The sequence below is a fragment of the Pogoniulus pusillus genome, chromosome 17 (assembly GCF_015220805.1).
Source record: "Pogoniulus pusillus isolate bPogPus1 chromosome 17, bPogPus1.pri, whole genome shotgun sequence".
Classification (NCBI taxonomy): Eukaryota; Metazoa; Chordata; class Aves; order Piciformes; family Lybiidae; genus Pogoniulus; species Pogoniulus pusillus.
The window spans coordinates 17,605,452-17,625,956 of record NC_087280.1 but is presented as its reverse complement, the minus strand read 5'-3'; the positions used below and the strand labels follow the sequence as shown (position 1 = coordinate 17,625,956).

The 20,505-nt window shown below is 48.7% G+C and overlaps 1 protein-coding gene across 2 annotated transcripts in view; it reads left to right on the top strand.

The window, feature by feature from the left end:
- PLEKHO2 (pleckstrin homology domain containing O2) overlaps positions 1 to 20,505 on the top strand; it is a 35,011-nt gene that overhangs the window by 5,063 nt on the left and 9,443 nt on the right. For both annotated transcript variants that reach the window (XR_010305414.1, XM_064157980.1), the window contains exons 2-5: positions 1,295 to 1,447; positions 8,517 to 8,633; positions 16,466 to 16,570; positions 20,079 to 20,177. Coding sequence is in view for 1 of the 2 variants with exons in the window: in XM_064157980.1 (XP_064014050.1) it covers positions 1,295 to 1,447; positions 8,517 to 8,633; positions 16,466 to 16,570; positions 20,079 to 20,177 (474 nt within the window). In the remaining variant the exon portion in view is untranslated. The remainder of the gene's footprint in view (positions 1 to 1,294; positions 1,448 to 8,516; positions 8,634 to 16,465; positions 16,571 to 20,078; positions 20,178 to 20,505) is intronic.

The following is a 20,505-nucleotide window of genomic DNA, read 5'->3' as shown; positions in this document are numbered from 1 at the left end:
CAACCTCTTTCTGCGCAAGATTGCTGCTAATACAGATGAGGAACTGGAGAAGACCAACTCTAGGGGTACAGTGGGGCTCCTAGGAGGAGGCTGGAAGATTTGGGGTTGGCCTCTTCTTACAAGTCACGAGTTTGACAAGGTGTTTGTGTAAGGGGATTTGGCTCAGCAAGGGATTCCCCTTGCCTTGCTTTGGGGAAAGAGGCTTACTGAGGGTTGCACGGGATGTTGGAAGTAGTGGGGTGCTCCAAGGGAGGCAAACAGAGATTCTGCCTTTGCAAAGGCTTTTCCAGTGCACTGAGGAGGAGGAAAACTGTCATCTGTAGCTGAGTCTGCTGGTGGAAGCAGTCAGCTAATAAGCCTGACTGCCCCCGCTTCCCGTCTTAGGTTTCCTATCTCTGCTTGACGAGAATATTGATATTGGATATTTCTGATGGTTTTTTAAAGCAGGGGAATTATGCATCTCCTGGTTTTCACCAGAGCTGGAAAGCTAGCAGTCTCCTACAGCAGGCTGCTGGGGCTGCCTGTGTTTCTGTGGGCAGGTGAGAGCAAGCTGTAACAAACAGCTTAAGGCAGGATCAAAGTCCTCTTAGTGCTACCTTCTCTGCTGATCCTGCCCTCTGCCTACAAACCATGCAGGAGCCTACTGGAAACTTTTCAGTGGAAATGTGATAGAGTCCTGGGGCCCTTGTAGCATGGATTTGTCTGTGTGATTTGCTTTGGAGGTGGTGACCAAACATAGAGACCTAGAGCAGAAGCTTACGGAAGTGCTCATGGGCCAAATTATGAGTGCTGCTACTGATGCCAACAGGATCCATCCCACTGGGATTCATCAGAGAGCTGGAGGAGCAAACAGAAAGAAGGGTGCTGGTTTTCAAGGAACACTTGGTGCACAAGTGAGCAAGGAGTACCTTTAGGGAGAGGGAAGCAGAGGAGCAAAATGGACCTGCTGCCATCCCAGTGGTGTTCCCAGGGGCATCCAGGATGCTTCCCCTCTCCCCTGTCCTGTGAGAGCTGGTTGAGTTTTCCTCTGGAAGATGCCAGTCTTTTCCCTTGTGATGTGGTGGGGAGGAACCACGTGTGGAGGGCACTGAGGTCTTCTCTGGGCAGACTGTGGCACTTGGTGCCATGGTCTAGCCTTGGGCACTGTGGTAAAGGGTTGGACTAGATGATCTGTGAGGTCTCTTCCAACCTTGGTGATACTGTGATACTGTGATACTGTGACTTTCTGATGATCTTCATTACATGGAATGGAAAGTGCTTTTGATGTGATTCCTCCTCCATTCTGTCCTTGCAGGATACAAAGGAGGAGGTGTCAGAGAAACCCAAGTCTGCTCCACCTGCAGAGAAATATGGCTGGATTAAGAAAAGCAGTGGAGGGCTCCTGGGATTGTGGAAGGATCGCTACATCCAGCTACGGAAAACACAGCTCGTGGTCTATGAAGATGAGGTATGGGCACAGCTAACAGCCTCGGGTGAGGGGCAGACCCCTGGTGACACACACTCCTGTGCTTTTCACTCTTCCCTCTAGCTTGTTCCTTTCAAAAGAGTTTCTCCAGTTATCTCCAGGAAGAGTAAGTGCTATAAAGCAGAGACAGCAGCTGCATTTTAGAGTATATAATGTATCATAAATATTTTAGCCAGTAAATATTTTGACAGCAGCACTGCTGTGAAGCAAAAAAGAAGCTGGGGGCAGGACATCCTGTGAGCAGGCGAGGGGAGCAAGGCTTTGGGCGGAAGCAGGATGTACGCCGTGCGGTTTTGGCCTCGGAAGGATACAAGTGGATTGTTGCAGGCTGACTCCCCACCTGCCACTTGAGGGAAGGGCAGGCAGCCCTGCAGCTGTTTGGCACCCCTCAAGCAGCTCAAATTGTTGCTAGCCAGACTCTTCAGGGTTTCATTCAGCCACTGATGGATGCAAGGGGAGATTGTGAGGGCCTGCTGTCCCCCTTAAGCAGAGACACAGTCTGGATTTGGCTCATTTTTCCCCTTTACTCCAGCCAGTACTGAGCAAAGGACCCCTGGGAGCCTTGTCCTGGACTTCCCTAGATGATTTGCATGCCTTAAGTTCATGGCCTCATTTGGAGCTGTTTCCAGTCAAATGAGAAATAAGATCCAAGCCAAATCTGTCCTGCATCTTCATGTGAGAAGAATGAAGAGTGCAGGGCTTGTCCTGACGGGGTGTAGTCTTTCCTGAGTCAGGCCCTTGGTTCCTGAGCTGGAAGTGGCTTCTGCAGGAGCAGAGTTTGCCCCCAAAGTTGGAAATTACAGTGCAGAGTGCAAGCTACAACCCAGAGAGGTTTGAGATTGGAGGTAGGCTAAGTCTAAGCCCTGCTGGTTTATGATGGCTAGAAGTTTGTGTGTGCATCAGCATGGAGGAGCATTTCTCACTGCCTGGTCTGCACAAGGACCACATGCCCATGTGGTGTCTGACACAAGGGGTCTGGCTCATTTGTGGGCGTCAGGATAACCTAAAACCAAAATGGTGTAAAGCCTCTGTGCAGTGTGTCAAGGGAAGAAGAATGGGGAAATGCCTCAGCAGCTGCAGTGCTGTGATAGTTTCAGAAGCAGCAGGACTGGCACTGAGCTTGGTTCCCTTTTTTTAAAGACACGCTATTGCCCAATAAAGCTGATTTGTTATGAATAGTTTAGCTTAAAGGGTATTGGCTCCTCCCACAAGCTGAACCCTCCTGCTCTTCCCAAATCCCAAAGCTTTCCAGAGGTATTTGTTCTTAGTTCTGCTAAGTCATGAAGAGTGCAAGAATAATGAGGAGTCAGCATCAGGTGACGAGCATCTTGCAAAGGAAGGGAAAGCAGAGTGGGGTTTTATGTTACCTGGGGAGATACAGCCTGGTCCTGCAAAAAACTTGACCCTCTGCAGATCACTTCCTGGTGTCCAGGACACCTGTTGACTCCAGATGAAGCTTCAGGAACTTGCAGATTCAAAATCTATAAACATAGAATCATAGAATCATAGAATCAACCAGGTTGGAAGAGACCTCCAAGATCATCCAGTCCAACCTAGCACCCAGCCCTAGCCAATCAACCAGACCATGGCACTGAGTGCCTCATCCAGTCTTTTCTTGAAGACCCCCAGGGACGGTGCCTCCACCACCTCCCTGGGCAGCCCATTCCAATGCCAATCACTCTCTCTGTGAAGAACTTCCTCCTAACATCCAGCTTATACCTACCCCGGCACGACTTGAGACTGTGTCCCCTTGTTCTGTTGCTGGTTGCCTGGGAGCAGAGGCCACCCCCCACCTGGCTACAACCTCCCTTCAGGTAGTTGTAGACAGCAATGAGGTCACCCCTGAGCCTCCTCTTCTTCAGGCTAAACAACCCCAGCTCCCTCAGCCTCTCCTCATAGGGTTTGTGACCTAGGTTTTTTTTTAGGGAGCATGCCTTTATAAGCAAGATACATGGAGGCTCTCCTTACCATGAGGGAAAAAAGGAGGCTTTTAACCTAAGATTCATTTTCACAGATGTTCCAAAGAAGGAAAAATCCCAATCATTTAAAGGGTTATTTTATTATCTCAAGAAGGAAAATGGCATTTGTTAACAGCCAGACATAATGTTTTCTGGTAGCCTGCGGATCATGGTAACATCCTGTAATAAATTGCATCTGTAAGCTACAGTAGCTACAAGGTCCCATTATTGTAAATAAGGGATCATGGTAATATCTATAGGCTATTAAACTGGCTTACAGTGAAGTCAAATGTCTTAGGAGAGGAAATTGCTGCAAAATTATCTGGTAGCACAATAGGGTAGCATGTGATTGTGCAGACTTACTACAGGGGAACTAAAGGAAATGGCAATTTTCTGCACTCAGGAGGGGTCCTGTTGGCACAGAACTGAGGCCCTTCATTTTTATGGCTGTATTTATCTTCCTTTAGCACAAGTTAGGGCAGTGTGGCTGTTTCCATCTTACAACTGGGGAACAGACTTTTTGAGATGATAAGGGCCGATGTCAAAGGAGAGTCTGTGGTGCTGTGTGCTATGGTAGCTTTTATTTCTGCAGCTCCAGCTGCAGTTTTTCCCCACTGGACCTTCTCCACATACCTGCCTGGCGTTGTGTGACCTTGCAGACTGACACAGCATCCCAGATCATCCCAGAGGGATTGTTCAGTGCTTGCTGAAGAAGAAAGGAGATAAATCCTCAGGCAACAGAAATGCAAGCATCTTTCTGTTTCTATCTTAAGTCAGACCTACATGGGTTAAATGTGGGAAGGCAGGTTTAGAGACTATTTCAGCTGGTCTCAGCCCATCAGATTGCCGGGAACTGAGCTAGCGACTTGGATGGGTTTTGTTTTCGTCAGTCACTGATGTGTTGAAGCCCTTCACCAAGAGGTGCTAAGATTGCTTTTATGCAATCACATGAGCCTGGCTGCACTTGTAGCTGAGCTCTGTGTGGGCAAACCAAGAGCAGAGGGGATGGCCAACACAAGATGCAGGCAATAACGTGTCACTGGGAAGTGCATCTGAGCAGAACACAAATACTGTATTTATCCTCATCAGCTGCAATCTCCTGGAATGTGTTCCTGACCTGCCCTGGGAGTGTGTTTCCCATATTGCATCTGTTAGTCAGGCTTTTTGGTTGGATTTAAAGCAGAGCTACCTCCTAAAGGCAAATTGCAAATGGCTATTGTATTACCTGGAGCAGACTGGGGAGTAGGGGAGGGAGGAAATCATCCCAGCTGGCTTCAGGTTTCTTTCAGTGGAGGTGAAATGAAGGGAGATGGATTTCTTGTTGTCTGCTGTGCCTTCATCTACAGCACCCTACATCTGTACCCTCGTGTAAACGAAGACTCTAATGTTTGTATGATATTACAGACCCAAATGTCAGGAGAGCAGGCAGGGATGCAAATTTGTACAGCTCTGGGGGGTGCTTAGATCCTGAGGAACTACTCAGAAATCTCGAGGGAAGGCAGGTTGTGTGCAGGCCAAGAACCAAGAAGGTTCTTTTCCAACAGAGTTTCTTGTGTCTGCACGTTCTTGCCAGAATAAAAATTAAGCCTTGCAAAATTACAGAGAGCATCTGCAGAACAGGCAATCCTGTCCAGACTACACAGATCAATATTATCATGCCATGGGCTGGAGAACATCAGTCTTGGGTTGCTATTTTTTCCCCTAAACAGTGCAGTTAGTAGTTAAAGTTTTTTTTGTTGTTTTCTGGGTGGTATTTTAAAGTGTATTATTTGACAGGGATAAAAAAAACCCTCCTAGGCAAAGAGTCTTGTAGAGACCAGAGGATCCACTCAGCATTTAAGAGTCGTGCAGTTAACATCTGCTTTTTGTCCCTGGCGAAGTGATTTATTGAAACACTTTGAGATCCTCAGATGGAGAAGTAAATTATGATTTCAGGCAGGCTAGATGTTGTACACTGAACGGAGGGTCAGAGTCCACGACCGTGTGTCAGTGAAGAAATTATATCTTTGTATAAATCAGGGTCATTTTTGCCCTTTTTATCAACTTTTGAAAAGGGAATTGTTTGGCAGGTGTGATGCTGTGGTTAAGCACATGCATTAATGTCTCGAGGTGGCCTGGTTTCTTTGCAAGGGACAAGCTTACAGACACACACATGTTGAAGTCACAGTGTCTGTTCCACAAGTAGCTAATGGAATTGGTTTTCTGCATTAAATCATCGATGCAGGGGTGTCAGTACCAGGTTTTTAAGTGTCTTATTGATTGTCCCTTACACCAAGGACAAAAAGCAATTTAAAAAACAAGGCCTAAAATGCATAGGGGAAGAGAGAAAAGAGGCCTGGAGGAGATTCCCTGACTTACTCAAGGGCAGCACCATGGGACATACTGGCTGGCTGTGGACTGCAGGGAGGTATGACCACTGAGTGAGTGACTTAGCTTTTGTGTCTCAGGACAGTGTAAAAGGATTGCTTTAACTTCTTCAGGACACTAGAGACCAAACACAGCAGGAGCTTGTCCAGAAAGCGTCTGAGAGCCAGAGGAGGACTCTGGAAGTGACCTTGTCTCTGCGTGCTGCTGAGTATCCTTCAGGTCTCAGGAGGCTGAAGAGACCTGGAGACCTGTGGCAGGCTTGGGTCTTTCAGTTTTTATCTCAGCGGTGCAGGGCAAACATAAAAGGATCTCTTAGTGACCCAGGTAGGCTCACAGAGAGGGGATGGCTAGTGCCAAGGGTAAAACAGAAACAGAAGCCCCATTCTGCGTCTCCCTGAACTCAGATACTTTTCCTTCACTGTAAAAGGAGACATGGAGTTTCCTTGTTTCTCCAGTTGCTTTATTCTCCACCTTCTCTGAAGAGGATAACCTACTGGAGAAGCTCAGGTCTCTGAGTGAGCCATAGCTTGCACAGTCCAGCCAGTGTCCCTAGGAGCCAGTGTCTTGCATGTCCTCGAGCTTGCTGACCTTCTTCCCTGGTTAGGCCAGAGTTCCCAAAGCCTCCCCAGGGAGGGCAGGGGCAACTGGAAGGCAAGAGGCAATGCCATACAAAACCACAGTTCTCCACCATGCCAAGTCCTTCTTGTCCCCCAGCTTGGCACTCCATTGCTCTTAGGAAGTGGAGACTCACACAGGATCAAAGGGAAGGTTCCTCTTCAAGAGGAAAAGATAGCATGGACAGGGAAGGTGACATGCAAGGAGGGCTCTCCTGGGGACACAGCAGCTGTCAGGAGCGGGAGGGTGGGCAGGAGTCCTCATGCTGGTCTCTGGTCAGAGCGCTGCCAAGCCGCCTACGTCCTGAGCCCAGTCGGAGCTGGTAACCGTACCGGGCGTGCAGCAGGGCTGTGATGTGGGCGGTCGTCCACCAAAGGCCAGGATGAGATCACCCATCCCTGAGGCATGTATTCCTGACCTCACCCTTCTCTCTCATTCATTGGCCACTGTGGGGTTATTATTTCCATCCCTGTCCTTTCACAGTGACATTGCGATACCAGGATTGCGGCAGGAGCCTTCTGCCTTCAGAGGGCTCAGGAACGTCAGCAGGATTTTATCTGCTGGGTTTTAGGTTCAAGCAGGATTAATGTCCTCCTCCTACTCTTTACTTTCCCAGTTCTCTGGTCACATTCACTTACTCAGTGTTAAATGAAATAAACAGTAATGTCATTAAAATAATAAGCCTAAATTAGATCCAGACATCCCTCAGTGGCTCAGAATTTGCTGTCTACCAGCACTGGCCAGGCCCCCTTCCCCAGATAGGAAGGTTAGGAAAAAAAACCACCCTAAACTCAGACCAAGCTCTGCACAGCAATTTAAATGTCAAGTGGTAAAGGGAGGAAATTCCCTGCAGCCCACTTCCCTCTGAACTCTCCATTCCCTGCCTCTGGCCACGCAGCAGCTTCCTGGCTGTGACATGTTTCCTCATCCCACCCTCCCCTCCCTTTCTCCACTACAGAAGTTGCTAAATGCAAACTCGGAGGGACACGAGGAGCTGCCTGGGGAGCCGAGCCTGGGCTGGGGATGGTCATGGCCAGTGGTTTTAATTTAGGATGGTAATAGAGAGGTTCATGAGGCATGCTGACTGCAGCGCTTTGCCACCGAGAACTGCCCTGTGATTCTCACTGCTTATTTGTGTAATGCTTAGCAAAATGCAGCTTTGGTCTCTTTTGGTCTCCTGAGACATGAGGAATATTATCTGCCCAGCCATACGCTGCGATTCCTATTAGGGATGGTGCTCCACAGCTGAACTGAGCCACGCACCATGTGTGGAATTTTAGTTATGTTGCTGGGAGAAGCGAGCCAAGATTGCGGCCAGCAGTCCTCGGCGGAGATACACCAGAGATAAATGCTCCCCACCAAGATGCTGGCCCTGACAGCTTTGCTGGCTGCATGGGGCTGTATTCCCATCCTCAGCATTCTGACAGCTCAGAGCGTGGCTCAAGAGAAGCATGTCCCAGACATACGAGGCTCCCACTGACCTTGCTGAGGCTCTTATCTCCACTTGCCTTGGCCTTCCTGGGGGCTGCTTGAACTATAGAATTGTAGACTCATTTCAGTTGGAAAGACCTTTAAGATCATGGAGTCCAACCACTCTCTAACTCTACCAAGTCTGGTGCTAAACCATGTCCCTCAGCACATCTCTGCCTGTTTCAAACACCTGCCTCAGCACCACACCTACACAGCTTTCCAGTCTCCTCCAAGGATGGTTTGTGTCAGTCAGTCCCATCACAGTGCTTGTGCCGTTTTCCCTGTGGAAAAGTAGAATAACTTCTCCCATGTTCACTGTGGGAGGAGGTACTGCTGCTTCTGGCTGCAGATCCCTGGCTGAGGCCAAGAGAGGTGGCAGAAGCTGGTCTTACTGTCCACAACATGTTATTTGCTCAGCCACTGTGGACCACTAGCCACAAATCAGCCTGTAGCTTAAAGGCTAGGGTGTTTTCTTAGTGAGATGCCAGCCTGATTTATGAGGGGTTGCTGTCTGCATGCAGGTTGTTTTTAAGGCAGAAGAGCTTTCAGACAGATGCAGAGGGAAGACATGCAGAGTATGATGGTATATGATTGATCTCACTGCCTCCTGTTCATAATAATGCCTCATTCCCTCTCTGCAGGATGAACAGAAATGCATAGAAACAGTGGAACTGGAGAGTTATGACAAGTGCCAGGAGCTGCGTGCGCTACTGAGAAGGAAAAACCGTTTCATTTTAATCCGCTCCCCGGGTAAGAAGGTAGGATTGCCTTTCTCATCACCCTCAAGTCCTCTGACTCCAAAACGAGCTCCCAGGCAGCTGCACCCAGAGCAGAGCTCTGATATGTAGCTCTGTGACAGCTGGGAGAAATGACCTACAGCTGTGAATCCCTTCCTAACCTTGGGTAGGAAGGGGCCCTTAAAGCTCATCTGGTCCAACCCTCCCTGCAGCCATCAGGGACATCTGCAGCTAGAGCAGGTTGCTTAGAGCCCCAAACAACCTGACCTGGAATGGTTCCAGAGACAGAGCTTGGAGCACCTCTCTGAAATGGTCTGTAGCTTGTAAGAAGGAACACTACCGTCCTGTAGACTTTCTTCTTGTCGTGGGGAAAGACTCTTCCTGCAGCTCAGCTTTTTCCTCTTGATATTTTTCCTACCTTGTAATTTCTTTCTTCCAGTACTTCCTGAGCAGTGGGGAATGACCAAATGGTTTCCCCTCATGTGAGGAAGTGTCACTGTCCCAGCTGTAGATGCTGCAACTTTGCCCATGCCCTAGTGAAATCAGTGACCCCATTCCATCTACTGAGACAGCCCTGGAGTTAGACCTCTCGATTTGAGATACCTCAGTGCAGAGTTATTTGCAGCCAAGCAGTTCTTAGGAGAAAAGATCATTTCTTCAGAATTTACAAAACTTTACATCTCCCAGCTCAGCATCTGGTTAGACTCAGAACCTAACCATCAGCCTGTTGTTGCACAGAAGCTGAACCTCCATCTGAGCACTGACTTGCCTTACTTCCTCCTTAGGTGTATCACCACTACACATCTTCAAAAGTTATTATTATTATTTCCTGCCTTCATGCTCTCTCTTTTAGCATCTCTATGGACTAGGATGTTCTGTTGTTGCTTTGAGGCATCACACTTTAACCTAAGAGATCTTACTACTCCATGCAAATCTGAGAGGTTCTGAGGAACAAAACACATTGAATTTTGTAGGACCATGAACAGGCAAAAATATCAATTTGCCTGCATTCCCCTATCTCCATGTTGTTTAAATAGCTGGAGATTGTTTAGTCCCTGTTGTCACTGTTGCTTATTCTTTCACTCCAATCACTTAGTGTTTATTGGTATAACAAGACCTCAACTGAGGGGTAAGCATCTTTGTGCTAAACTTCATCCAGAACAACAAGGCAAAGACTGTCCTGCTCAAAACACATGGACCAGGGTAGGGGTAGAAGGAAAAGGTGAATGATGTTAATTTTGCAAGCAGGCAGTCTGTATTGGGGAGCAAAGTGAGATCATAGAATCATCATAGAATCAGTCAGGGTTGGAAGGGAACACAAGGATCATTTAGCTCCACCCCCCCTGCCATGAGCAGGGACACCCTACCCTAGATCAGGCTGGTCACAGCCTCATCCAGCCTGGATTAAACACCAAAGTGATGGTAACCTGGAAATTTGCACCATGGGCTGGTGAGCTACTGCTCACCAGATCACAGAGCAGTAGTCTGGTGCAGCTTTGGTGTTTGTTTTCATAGACTCATAGAATCAACCTCTAAGATCATCCAGTCCAACCTATCACCCAGCCCTATCTAATCAACTAGACCATGGCACTAAGTGCCTTTTGGAATGTGATTATTCAGTAGTATCAGGTTTAGATAGATGAAAAGCAGCAAACCCTGGAAGGTTGGTGTGTTTTCTGGAGAGTGGCTCAGAAACTACAAGGGTACACCTATTCCCAGGAGGCAAATAAAAGCCCATGTCCTCAGAGATGGGCAGCACAGCAGGCAATATGATTATTTGCAAGTGTGATAGCTGTATGCGTCTCTGCACTGCTGCATGAATCAACCTGGGGGGTGAGACCTTTGCCTAATACTTGCATTTCTTGCTAGGAAAATGCTTTGCCCAGACTGTGCCCCAAAAGGGTAGCTCCATCCTTCTGGCACGTTGGCAAGTTTACAGCTCCCCATTTTTTCATGCCACCGATTAAAGGGAGACCTGGATAGAGGCTACTTTTTGTAAGGCTCTTTTGGTGAAAGGAAAGGCTTTTTCAGATGAAAAGTTCCCTGTTTGTGGCTCCCCTCCCGCCCTCCTTTTGGCTGGGAATCTGGTGAGGGTGTTGACACACAACATACTTTGGCAGATGTTAGAGCAGGCTTCAATTAGGAGGCCAGTGTACACAACTGTCCTTCTTCTGTTTTGAAATCGCAGCTATGGCGATATATATCAGTTAAACATTTCCCATTTGGGAAGCTTGCTGCCATCCACAGTTTAAAATCACCCTTTGAGCTGCCTTGCCAAGCTCTGCCAGATCTTGCTTGGACTTTTCTCTTTTTTTTTTTTTGCCCCCTGTCCTGAGCACAATGCCAAGGAATGCAGAAAGTTTGTGGGACTTAGGGACGAGCTGGGAAAAGCCATTTCTGTTTCAGTAGACTAACGGGAATTTCCCTGTTGAAAACAGGGAGGCCAGTTGAGATGTAGGGGAATTCCAGTTTAAATCATGGATGGAATGGACTTGAAGAGGACTTGAAGCAGCCAATTAACATTACTCTGCAGCTAGAGTTGCACCCAAATAAATAAGCTGGTTTGCTAAGCACTGGCCTTCAGTGCATGTGCCCCAGATTCTGCTTGACCCGTTACCAAGGATGATGTTTTTGTTAAGCTGTGACAATATCAGCATGTCACATGCCTGCACTGGCATGGAGCTGAGACAAAATGCTGCTGGAAGTGTGCAAAGACCCTTTCTGTTTAGAATTCTCTAATGCTTCATTCTGCCCACACAAATTAAATGAAGACTGTTGGATGTGGAGAGCTGAGCTTTTAAGAAAAGGCAGCAGCCTTGGCCTGGAGACTGTAAAATGTACTTGGGATGCAAAAAGCAGTGCAAGTGATGCTTGGGACAAGTCTGATATTCAGCCTTCAGCTGCAGAGAAGCACTAAGAATGAGGAGAAAGAGGGTGGTAGTAAGGGAAAGAGTCTAAGAGCAGGTCCTACAGTTCCCCACACATTCCTTCCTAGCACAAACTCTGCACCTGCAGCCAGAGGTGGAAACTTCCATTGCTTATGTTTCCCTTCATTGACTTTGGAGGTACCTGCAGCTGCTTTCACCAGGAGCTCAGCCTGAAAAGTGCAGTAGATTCCAGTGAAGCATATTTGCTCTGTGCATGGAGTAGTCTGCTCCTGGGGTCTGCCAGTTTGGCAGAGATGCTGTGTTATTGCCAGGGATGAGGTAGCTCTTGGTTCAATTGCAGGAAACCACAAGAATCCCCCAGCTGACAGCCCCTTGGCTTCCACTTTTCCCTCCATGATCTAACCTCACAAAGTCATGTAGAAGAAGACAGGAAATGACCTCACGTCTGGCAGACAGACTCTGGTGCACTCTTGGTAGTTTTAAATGTTACTGACCCAGCTCTGCTCTGGTTTCTGCTGGAGGTGACCACTCTGTGCCAAAAATCACAGAAGGGAACACATTCCCACACCTAAACCAGAACAGAATCACAGAATAGTGGGGGTTGGAAGGGACCTGTGCAGTTGTTCAGATGTCTGGAGCCTTCTCTTCTCAGCCTGGAGAAGAAAAGACTTCAGGGAGGGCTTATTGCAGCCTTCCAGGACCTGAAGGGGCCTACAAAATGCCCAGGAAGGGACTTTTTACAAGGGCATGTGGTGATAGGATGAGGGGGAATAGCTTTAAGCTGGAAGATGGGAGACTTAGACTGAGTATTGAATAGAAATTCTTTCCAGTGAGAGTGGTGAGTCACTGGAGCAGGTTGCCCAGGGTAGCTGTGGATATGCCCTGCCTGGAAGCATTCAAGGTGGAGATGGACAGGGCCTTGAGCAACCTGGTCTAGTGGAAGGTGTCACTGCCCATGGCAGAAGGGCTTGAACTAGATGGTCTTTAAGGTCCCTTCCAACCCAAACCTTTATATAATTCTGTGATTCTGTGTCTCCTCCAACCCCCCTGCTAAAGCAGGTTTGCCTGGATCAGTTCACAAGCAGTTCAGTCCGGTTTAGCCCAGCCCTGCTGAATGGAAGCCAACAGCAGGCTTTGCACTGAAGGAGCTGAGGAGCAAGCACAGGATTCCGTCGCTCCCCTCTGCTGCAGCTCAGCAGCATCTAGCAGAATTCCTTGGCAAAGAGCTAGTATTGGAGAAAGGTCTTAAAACTGCAGCTCGAGTCTTCTCCAAAGCTCGTCTGTTAAATCATTCAGAGCAGGTACAGCAGCCTGACCCCCGGAGCACTTCTCTTTCCTGGAAAGCAGGGTCAGCACAGCCGTAAGACTGTCACTGCTTGAAGAGACTGATGTCCCTGCGAAGACGTGGAGCACTCGGGGAGGCTGTGCTCGCTGCTGCCACGGCTGCTGACCCGTGTGTGAGCCTCTTGTCGCACGACATCCAGGCAGTGATTCAGCAGGAGCTGGCTGCCGGTGCTGCGCTCCGAGCTAACGGGCAGTAAATTGCCTAGTCTGTATTCATGCCTTACAATGGTCACTATCGCGTTGGGTTTAGCCGTGACAGCTTTTCCTGGCACACCAGCCTGCTGTTTGTGGCGTGACTCAGTCTCAGCTGGCTTAGCAAGAAGGAGGGCAAATGCATCACTCTGCCTGCTGCCCTTTTATTTTGATGCGGCTGACTCCCTGCCTTCAATTGCTGTTGGATGTTTTGTGGGGAGTATTCGTCTTCAGGTGCATCCTCTGAGATCTGTGAATGCTCAAGACACAAAAATAATTGTTTTTCTTGTTTGTTGACAACCTGGGAGTCTCAGACTACTTTAGTCTCCAGTGGCAGGCAGGACTGACACCAACTCTTCCAGCTCCTCCTGCCTCTTCTCCTCAGCCATCTTCATAGATGCTTTATAGAGAGCATCCATCTCTCTTTGGGTTAGTCTCCAGTGCTCTGGCCCAGGATGTGATCCACAGATGGATGCAGACAGACGAGGGACGGCAAGACAACAAAGAGACTCTGTCTGGCAGCATCCCAAGTGTCAGCAGCCTGGCTTTTCTTTCTTATCTGAGCATATTATTCTAAAAGGGAGACAAAGCTTTCAAAAATAACTGGGCCTTCTGGAAGGAACCTGCTGTGAGCCTCAAAGCTGGCCCTCTGGATCACAGCCACAGGGACTTGTGCAAGCAGGGAGCAGGATTCCACACAGTGTTCTGCTTGCTCACTGTCTCCCAACCTTTCAGGAACTGGAGGGCTCCTTCTGCTGTCACCTTAGGAGCGTCTTCTCACAAGTCCCACTGTGAGGATGACAGAACACTGGAACAGGCTGCCCGGGGGGGTTGTGGAGTCTCCCTCTCTGGAGATATTCAGGATCTGTCTGGATGTAATCTTGTGTGATCAGGCATAGGTGATCCTGCTCTGCAGGATTTTGAGCTCCCTTCCAGCCCCTAACATTCTGTGATTCTGTGAAGTCCCTTTCCCTCACTAGCTGTTGGGACTGTGTTTGGTGGCAGTGGTGGCTGGTCAGCACTGCACTGTGCAGCAGAGGGTTGTGTGCCAGAGGGACATCTCAGCTTCTCATGAATGATGAACCAGCCCCCTGAGGCTTCACTCTGCCCTGCCGCAGGGTTGCTGACACCAGCACTTAGTCACAGTCTCAGTTTCTGGAGGCTTTTGTCAAGAATGAGGCACAGAAAGTGGCATTAGAAGAGGAAGCTTGAAGTGAGGCAGGAATCCTCCCCTTGAACAACAAGTACAGAGATTTCTAAACCCTGGTGCAGGCTGCCAGGTCTTTGCCAGGCAGTGCAGCAGCTCAGCTGCTCACAAGTAGAGCTTTCTCATAAGCTTTTCTAATCACAAAGCTTTGGGGTAAAATCGTTTCCAAACAGAAAAAAGTTTTTAAGCACACAAACCCAGGCCTGCTTGGCCTCAAAATCTGGCTGTCACTCTCTTTTGGAGCTTTGCCTTCCCCTAGGTTCCCTGGTCAGCATGGCCCTTCTGCGCCCCAGACAAAGGGCTCTTTCTCCAGAGGGCTGTGGTTCAGGCCCTAACCTCTCCTCTGAGCTCTCAGGAGGACATGTGGTCCTGTCACCTTATGTGCAAACTAATTGAATAAATAATCTTCCCCCAAATTGCTACTTAACTCTCTGCTTGCCACACTGGTTGTGAGGGTCTGGACTTGGCTGTCGTGATGCACAGAGGTAAAAACATGGCAATGAAGCAAGGAATAAATGCAGGAAGGAAGGGCAGTTGGTTTCTAACTAAACAGCAGGAGTGGGTGTAAAGACATCAAACTTAATCTCTGCAGAATTTCTGATGGTACCTTCAGAAGCTGCTGAGACCCGAAACAGTTGCTGCTTTGTTGTGCCATAAACAATCCAGGGGGCTGCTACCAGCATTTGGCTGTCAGTTACCATTAGCTTTGTCACCCTCATCTTACACAGTCCTTGTTTTCTACAGACACTGCTATGATTTCAGAGTGTGGGGCTGCTCTTACAGAAAGGCTGAGGCTACAACTGCTTTTGAAGGCAGTGGGAAGGTGCAGAATACCTTTAGGATATTAAATACCCAGAAAAACTCTTCCAAAGGAGCCTGCATTAGAATGTGTTTTGAATGAGCCTCTCTGGAGCTCACTTCCCCATGTGGTGGATAATTTCAGATGCTCTGAAAAGTGATTTTTTGAAGCCTTTAGATACTGTAGTGATAAGGAGCAAAGAGAAGATTGTCAGAGGAAGCAGGGATTCTGTTCTCAGGGCTGGAGCAGAGTGCAATCAGTGATAAAACACATGATGGGGTAGCTTGGTAAGAACCCCTACCTGTCATTAGGGATTGTGTTAGGAGGAACATGCCCAGCAACTTTAGGACTGTCTAGTGTTTAAGTGCTTGATTTTGCAACTTTGATGGTGCTTCTCAGCAGAAGAGTGCTTCTCTGTGCCTCTGCAGTGCAGATTAGCTCCACACGAAGCTATTTGGATCCAGGCTGGTCTGCTGCAGAGCCACCTGTAATGTGAAGCTGATGTTTCTGTCACCTGAAGTGTACTTTGGGGCAAAGCTACATAATACTGGTGAGGTGCTCAGAGAACACAGCAGTGAAGTAAACAACAGCCTGCCTGTTACTCCTGCTGTGACCAAGAAGAGATTCAAAGCACTGAGCACAGCCCTGGAGGAAAGGGAGAGCCTGCTGAGGACAGACCGTACCATCAATCACTGCTCCTTCCTTCTCTGTGCCTGGTGCTTCTTGCCATCCCCTTCTTCTCTGCCCAACTCTTCCATTCTTAGAAGAGTTGTTCAAAGCCCAGAGAGTGTATATCTGTAGCACTCACTGCTGTGTTTCTTTATTTGCAAATAGAAGATGGTTATTTTCTTCAGTGACATTGCCCTTATGTTCCATCACGTCCATGGTCAGCTGAGTTGGGGTCGGTGCAGCCAAGGTCAGAGCCCCAAATTACCATTTCAGTTCTGTTCTGCAGAGCCACAGGAACAGGGAAGCAGGCAGAGCTTGCTGCACGCAGCCTTCCCATTGCTTAGCCACAGGGGAAGCTGGAGATGAAGTACTTTCCTGCATCAGAACCAGCAGAAAATGGTTTGGGCTTTTAGTTTGACTCTCTCTACACTGTGTGACCATTGGCAGTACAACTCACTGCTGCTCAGAGAGCTATTCTGAGGGTTTTGCAGAAGGAAGAAACTTTTACTTTCATACCACTTTAGGTACTAGTGGCAAAAATAAAACCACAGCAACAAGCTGTACAGCATAACAAAATCCTATTTGTGGGAGCTGTGAAGTGAAGTCCTTGCCAAAGCACAAAGGAATCTGTAGTTTAAACACAGGCTGCAACTGGATCTTATATAGAAGCTGAAGTGACACATAGAGAGCAGAGAGTTATCTCACTGGTCCTGACAAGGAATGCTAAAACAAAATTGTCTCTCTGCTTTTGCAGGTTCATGACATCAAATTTCAAGCTTCAACTTTGGAAGAAAAGGAATCATGGATAAAAGCTCTTAATGAAGGGATCAATAGAGGCAAAAATAAAATATTTGATGAGGTAAGAGAAACAGTTTCCAAAGTCCTGCATTTCTGTGTCAGTTCTTATCCTCTGCTTTTGTAGCTAAAAGCAGGACTTGCCTGAGCCCTCATGCTCCCTGTCTTCCTTGCATGCTAGCCATGGTTGAAGGAAAGATGGCATTCAAGGCAAACCAGGTTGCATCCCCATAGGCTGAGAGATTTTAGCCACTTCAGTTCCCAGCTCAAGAAGGCAGAACGTATAGAGAGCCCTTTGCATCCTGAATCGTGCTACTTTTCCTTCCCTCCTGGCTGGGGTTAAATGCAGGGAGACAGGGGCAGCAGGTTGAGTAGATGATGTGTTAGACACATGGTGCTGCTAAAAGCTAATGTCTCATTAGGAGGCCCATGGAACACAAGAGCTCACCAAAGTCAGTGGGAGATGATGTGGGTTTGGGATCAGAGTTCCTCGCTCCCAGTGAAAATGGATGGTGCAGGGAAGCAGCTGCAGCCTGAGTTGTGGAGAGGTGGGGCTGCAGCTTGAGGAACTTGGCTTCCCCAGACTGCCAGGATCCTCAGCGCCAAGCAGTCTGGAAATGGAGGTATTTGGTTAGAGCATAGCCCAGTCTTCAAGACTGGAAGAAATTACTCAGTCCACCAGCTATTCTGCCTGCAGTCTGGAGAGAGTCACAGAATTAACCAGGTTGGAAAAGACCTCTAGCATCATCGAGTCCAACCTATCACCTAACCCTTCTAATTAACTAAACCATGGCACTAAGTGCCTCATCCAGCCTCCTTTTAAACACCTCCAGGGATGGTGACTCCACCACCTCCCTGGGCAGCCCATTACAATGCAAATCACTCTTGCTGTGACAAATTTCTTAACATCCAGCCTAAACCTGCCCTGGTGCAGTTTGAGGCTGTGTCCTCTTGTTCTGTCAGTGGGTGCCTCGGAGAAGAGACCAACCCCCACCTGGCTACAACCTCCTTTCAGGCAGTTGTAGACAGCAATGAGGTCTCCCCTGAGCCTCCTTTTCTCCAGGCAGCTCCCTCAGCTGCTCCTTGTAGGGCTGTGCTCCAGCCCCCTCAGCAGCCTTGGTGTCCTTCTCTGGACACATTCAAGCACCTTAACATCTTTCTTAAATTGAGGGGCCCAGAACTGGACACAGTGCTCAAGGTGTGGCCTGACCAGTGCTGAGTACAAGGGCAGAATGACCTCCCTGGTCCTGTTTGCCACACAATTCCTGATACAAGCCAGGATGCCATTGGCCTTCTTGGCCACCTGGGCACACTGCTGGCTCATGTTCAGCTGTCAACCAGTATCCTCAGGTCCCTCTCTGCCTGGCTGCTCTCCAGCCACTGTGTCCCCAGCCTGTATCACTGCATAGGGTTGTTGTGGCCAAAGTATGGAACCTGGCACTTGGCCTTGTTAAAACTTGTGGCGTTGGACTGTGCCCATCTACCCAGCCTGTCCAGGTCCCTCTGCAGAGCCCTCCTGCCCTGTAACAGGTCAACACATGCTCCCAACTTGGTGTCATCTGCAAACCTACTGATGGTAGACTCAATCCCCTCATCCAAATCATCAATGAAGACATTAAACAGGATTGGGCCCAGCACTGATCCCTGGGGCACACCACTACTGACAGCTGCCAACTGGATGTGGCACCATTCACCACCACTCTCTGTGCCCAGCCCTCCAGCCAGTTCTTAACCCAGCACAGAGTGCCCCTGTCCAAGTCTGGTGGTGCCCCTGTCCAAGTTATTCCACGGCCTTGCCAAACCTGCCTGCTTGGCTCCAGCACATCTGCACTCCTAAATCCTCCTCCCATCCTGCTGAGCAGAGGGAATGATGAAAACTGCACACCACAGAGCTTGACTAACCTTGCCCTGCTCCCTGTGAGCTTGTAAATCAGCCCTGATCTAAACCAAAGGAGCAGCATCTCTTCTGCAGTCCTTTCAGTAACCAGAGGGAAGTGCATAAAGCCACCATCATGGGAATGACACAAGAAGAAGCAGGCAGAGTAACAAAGGGACGAAGCAGTCAGTGAGATCTGTTTAGCAAAGGAAACCAAAATAAGTTTTGAGAGAAGGGTGAAGTGCTGCAGTTACAGTGCTAGAGATGCAAACTGAGGGCTTGGGCTATGTTTCTATTCAACAGAGGGCAAAAGCAGGAACATGTGGGGGTTTTGCCTAAGAAAATGGCACTTGTGTCAGGGTTTTGCTGAATGTAGTGGTTCCCTGGGCTCCTGGACCAAGTGGGAAGCAGCACATGGAATTAAAAGGACCAGCTGGGACCAGCAGCAGCCTGGGAGGACAAAACCCAGCAGCAGAGAACTTATCAGCCAGGTGTGCCCTCATGTCTCAGTGGGTGGGAGATACAATGTCATGCAAAGCAATGCTGCTCAGCCTTTGCTGGAGGGACCCCATGCCGGCTTGGAGCTGCCTGCATGGGCACAGCACATGGCTAGTGAGTCTGCTCACCCCCCTGGCAGCATAGCCAGGTGGGATCTCAGATCACCTCCAAGCACTCTGGCCTGGGGTTATCCACCTTAGAAGGATCCAGGATCTCAGAGGGAGCCAGCCTCTAATTCTCATTCATTCCAGCAAGGATCAAACCTCAGATTTAAAGTGTTTCCACACACACTAGGCACAGGTCAAGCCCTCAGATGGCTTGGATTAGCTGTTCTCTACTAAAAGAGCTCTAAACCCACTCTGCCATATCAGACAGGGATCGGGACTCATTTCCCCCTCAAAATCCTTATTTCACCCTCACCACCTTTCCTTTGTACGAAGGCTGGCAAACCAAAGACACACTGATATTCCAGCATCCCTGGTCATTGATACTGTCCCTCTGCATGGAGCAAACTCCAGCCCTCAGCCATCATAATGTGAGTGGGTGGAGAAAGCTATCAGCACCTGCCAGGATGCTGGGACCTCCCTCCCCACATGTGGGAAGCAATAGAGTTCTCATCTGATTCCAGGAAATAAATTTGTTAATCCAGCTAGAGTTGCAATTAATCCAGGTCACTGCTCACACCTCTTCAGCATCCTGCAGTCATTAGAGCTGTAGAAGGGAAGGTCTGTACCCGAGTGCTGCTGGTACAGTTCACAGTCAGGTCAGGGTTATTAATGAGTTTTCACCTCTAAGATGGCAGCAGCAATGTCAGCACTGTGCTCTGCCACAGGCAGGAACTGGTCCAAGCCTGGGCTGCAGCAAGGGCAACAAAGCTGCCTTGTGTTGTCCCTTTCCTGCCCCTTAGGTAGAGGGGAGGGTAGCCATCACAATCCTCTGAAGGCTAGCTGCTTTGCTTTGGAGTGTCTGAGGTAAACAGGGCTCTGTATAGGACAGATACCCCAAATATCCACTGTGTACATGCAGGGCTTTGCAGGCAGGCTGGGACTAGGGTCTGAGATTAAGATTAGTGATGAAATATTCACCCAAATGCTGCTGCACTCCTTCACGTGTGACAGTGAGAACTTTAGACACGTATCTTGAGAAATCCATCAATCTCTTCCTGTTTTATTTCCCTCCTCTTTTTTCCCTCTTAAAGGTGAAAGTTGATGAGAGCCTTTCCCTGGACCATGTAACTCGGGACAGAGTGAAAGTGGCCCACGGGCGCAGGCCGCCCACGAGAAGTCACTTAAAAGAGGTAAGGGCACCCACTCTGGGGTGATCCATCTCCCCAGCCAGCAGCACCAAGAGCTGCTCCTTCCACTTAGGTACCAGGGCAAAACCCAGGTACAGAGAGCCCAGAGAGAGCTGGCAAGGGCAACTGCTTGCTCTGGGGAGAACTGCAGCAGCACCTCTCTAACGAAGCTCCAGGTTCCCACATATCTCTAGCTGCTGCAGCATGTTAGGACATATTTAGCTTTCCATAACTCATGAGCTGCTTCACTGTCTGGTGAGAGCCCTTCTAGTTTCACTTTGATCAGAAGAGACCAACGCTCCTATATTTGTTTTCTAAGAGGTGATGATTT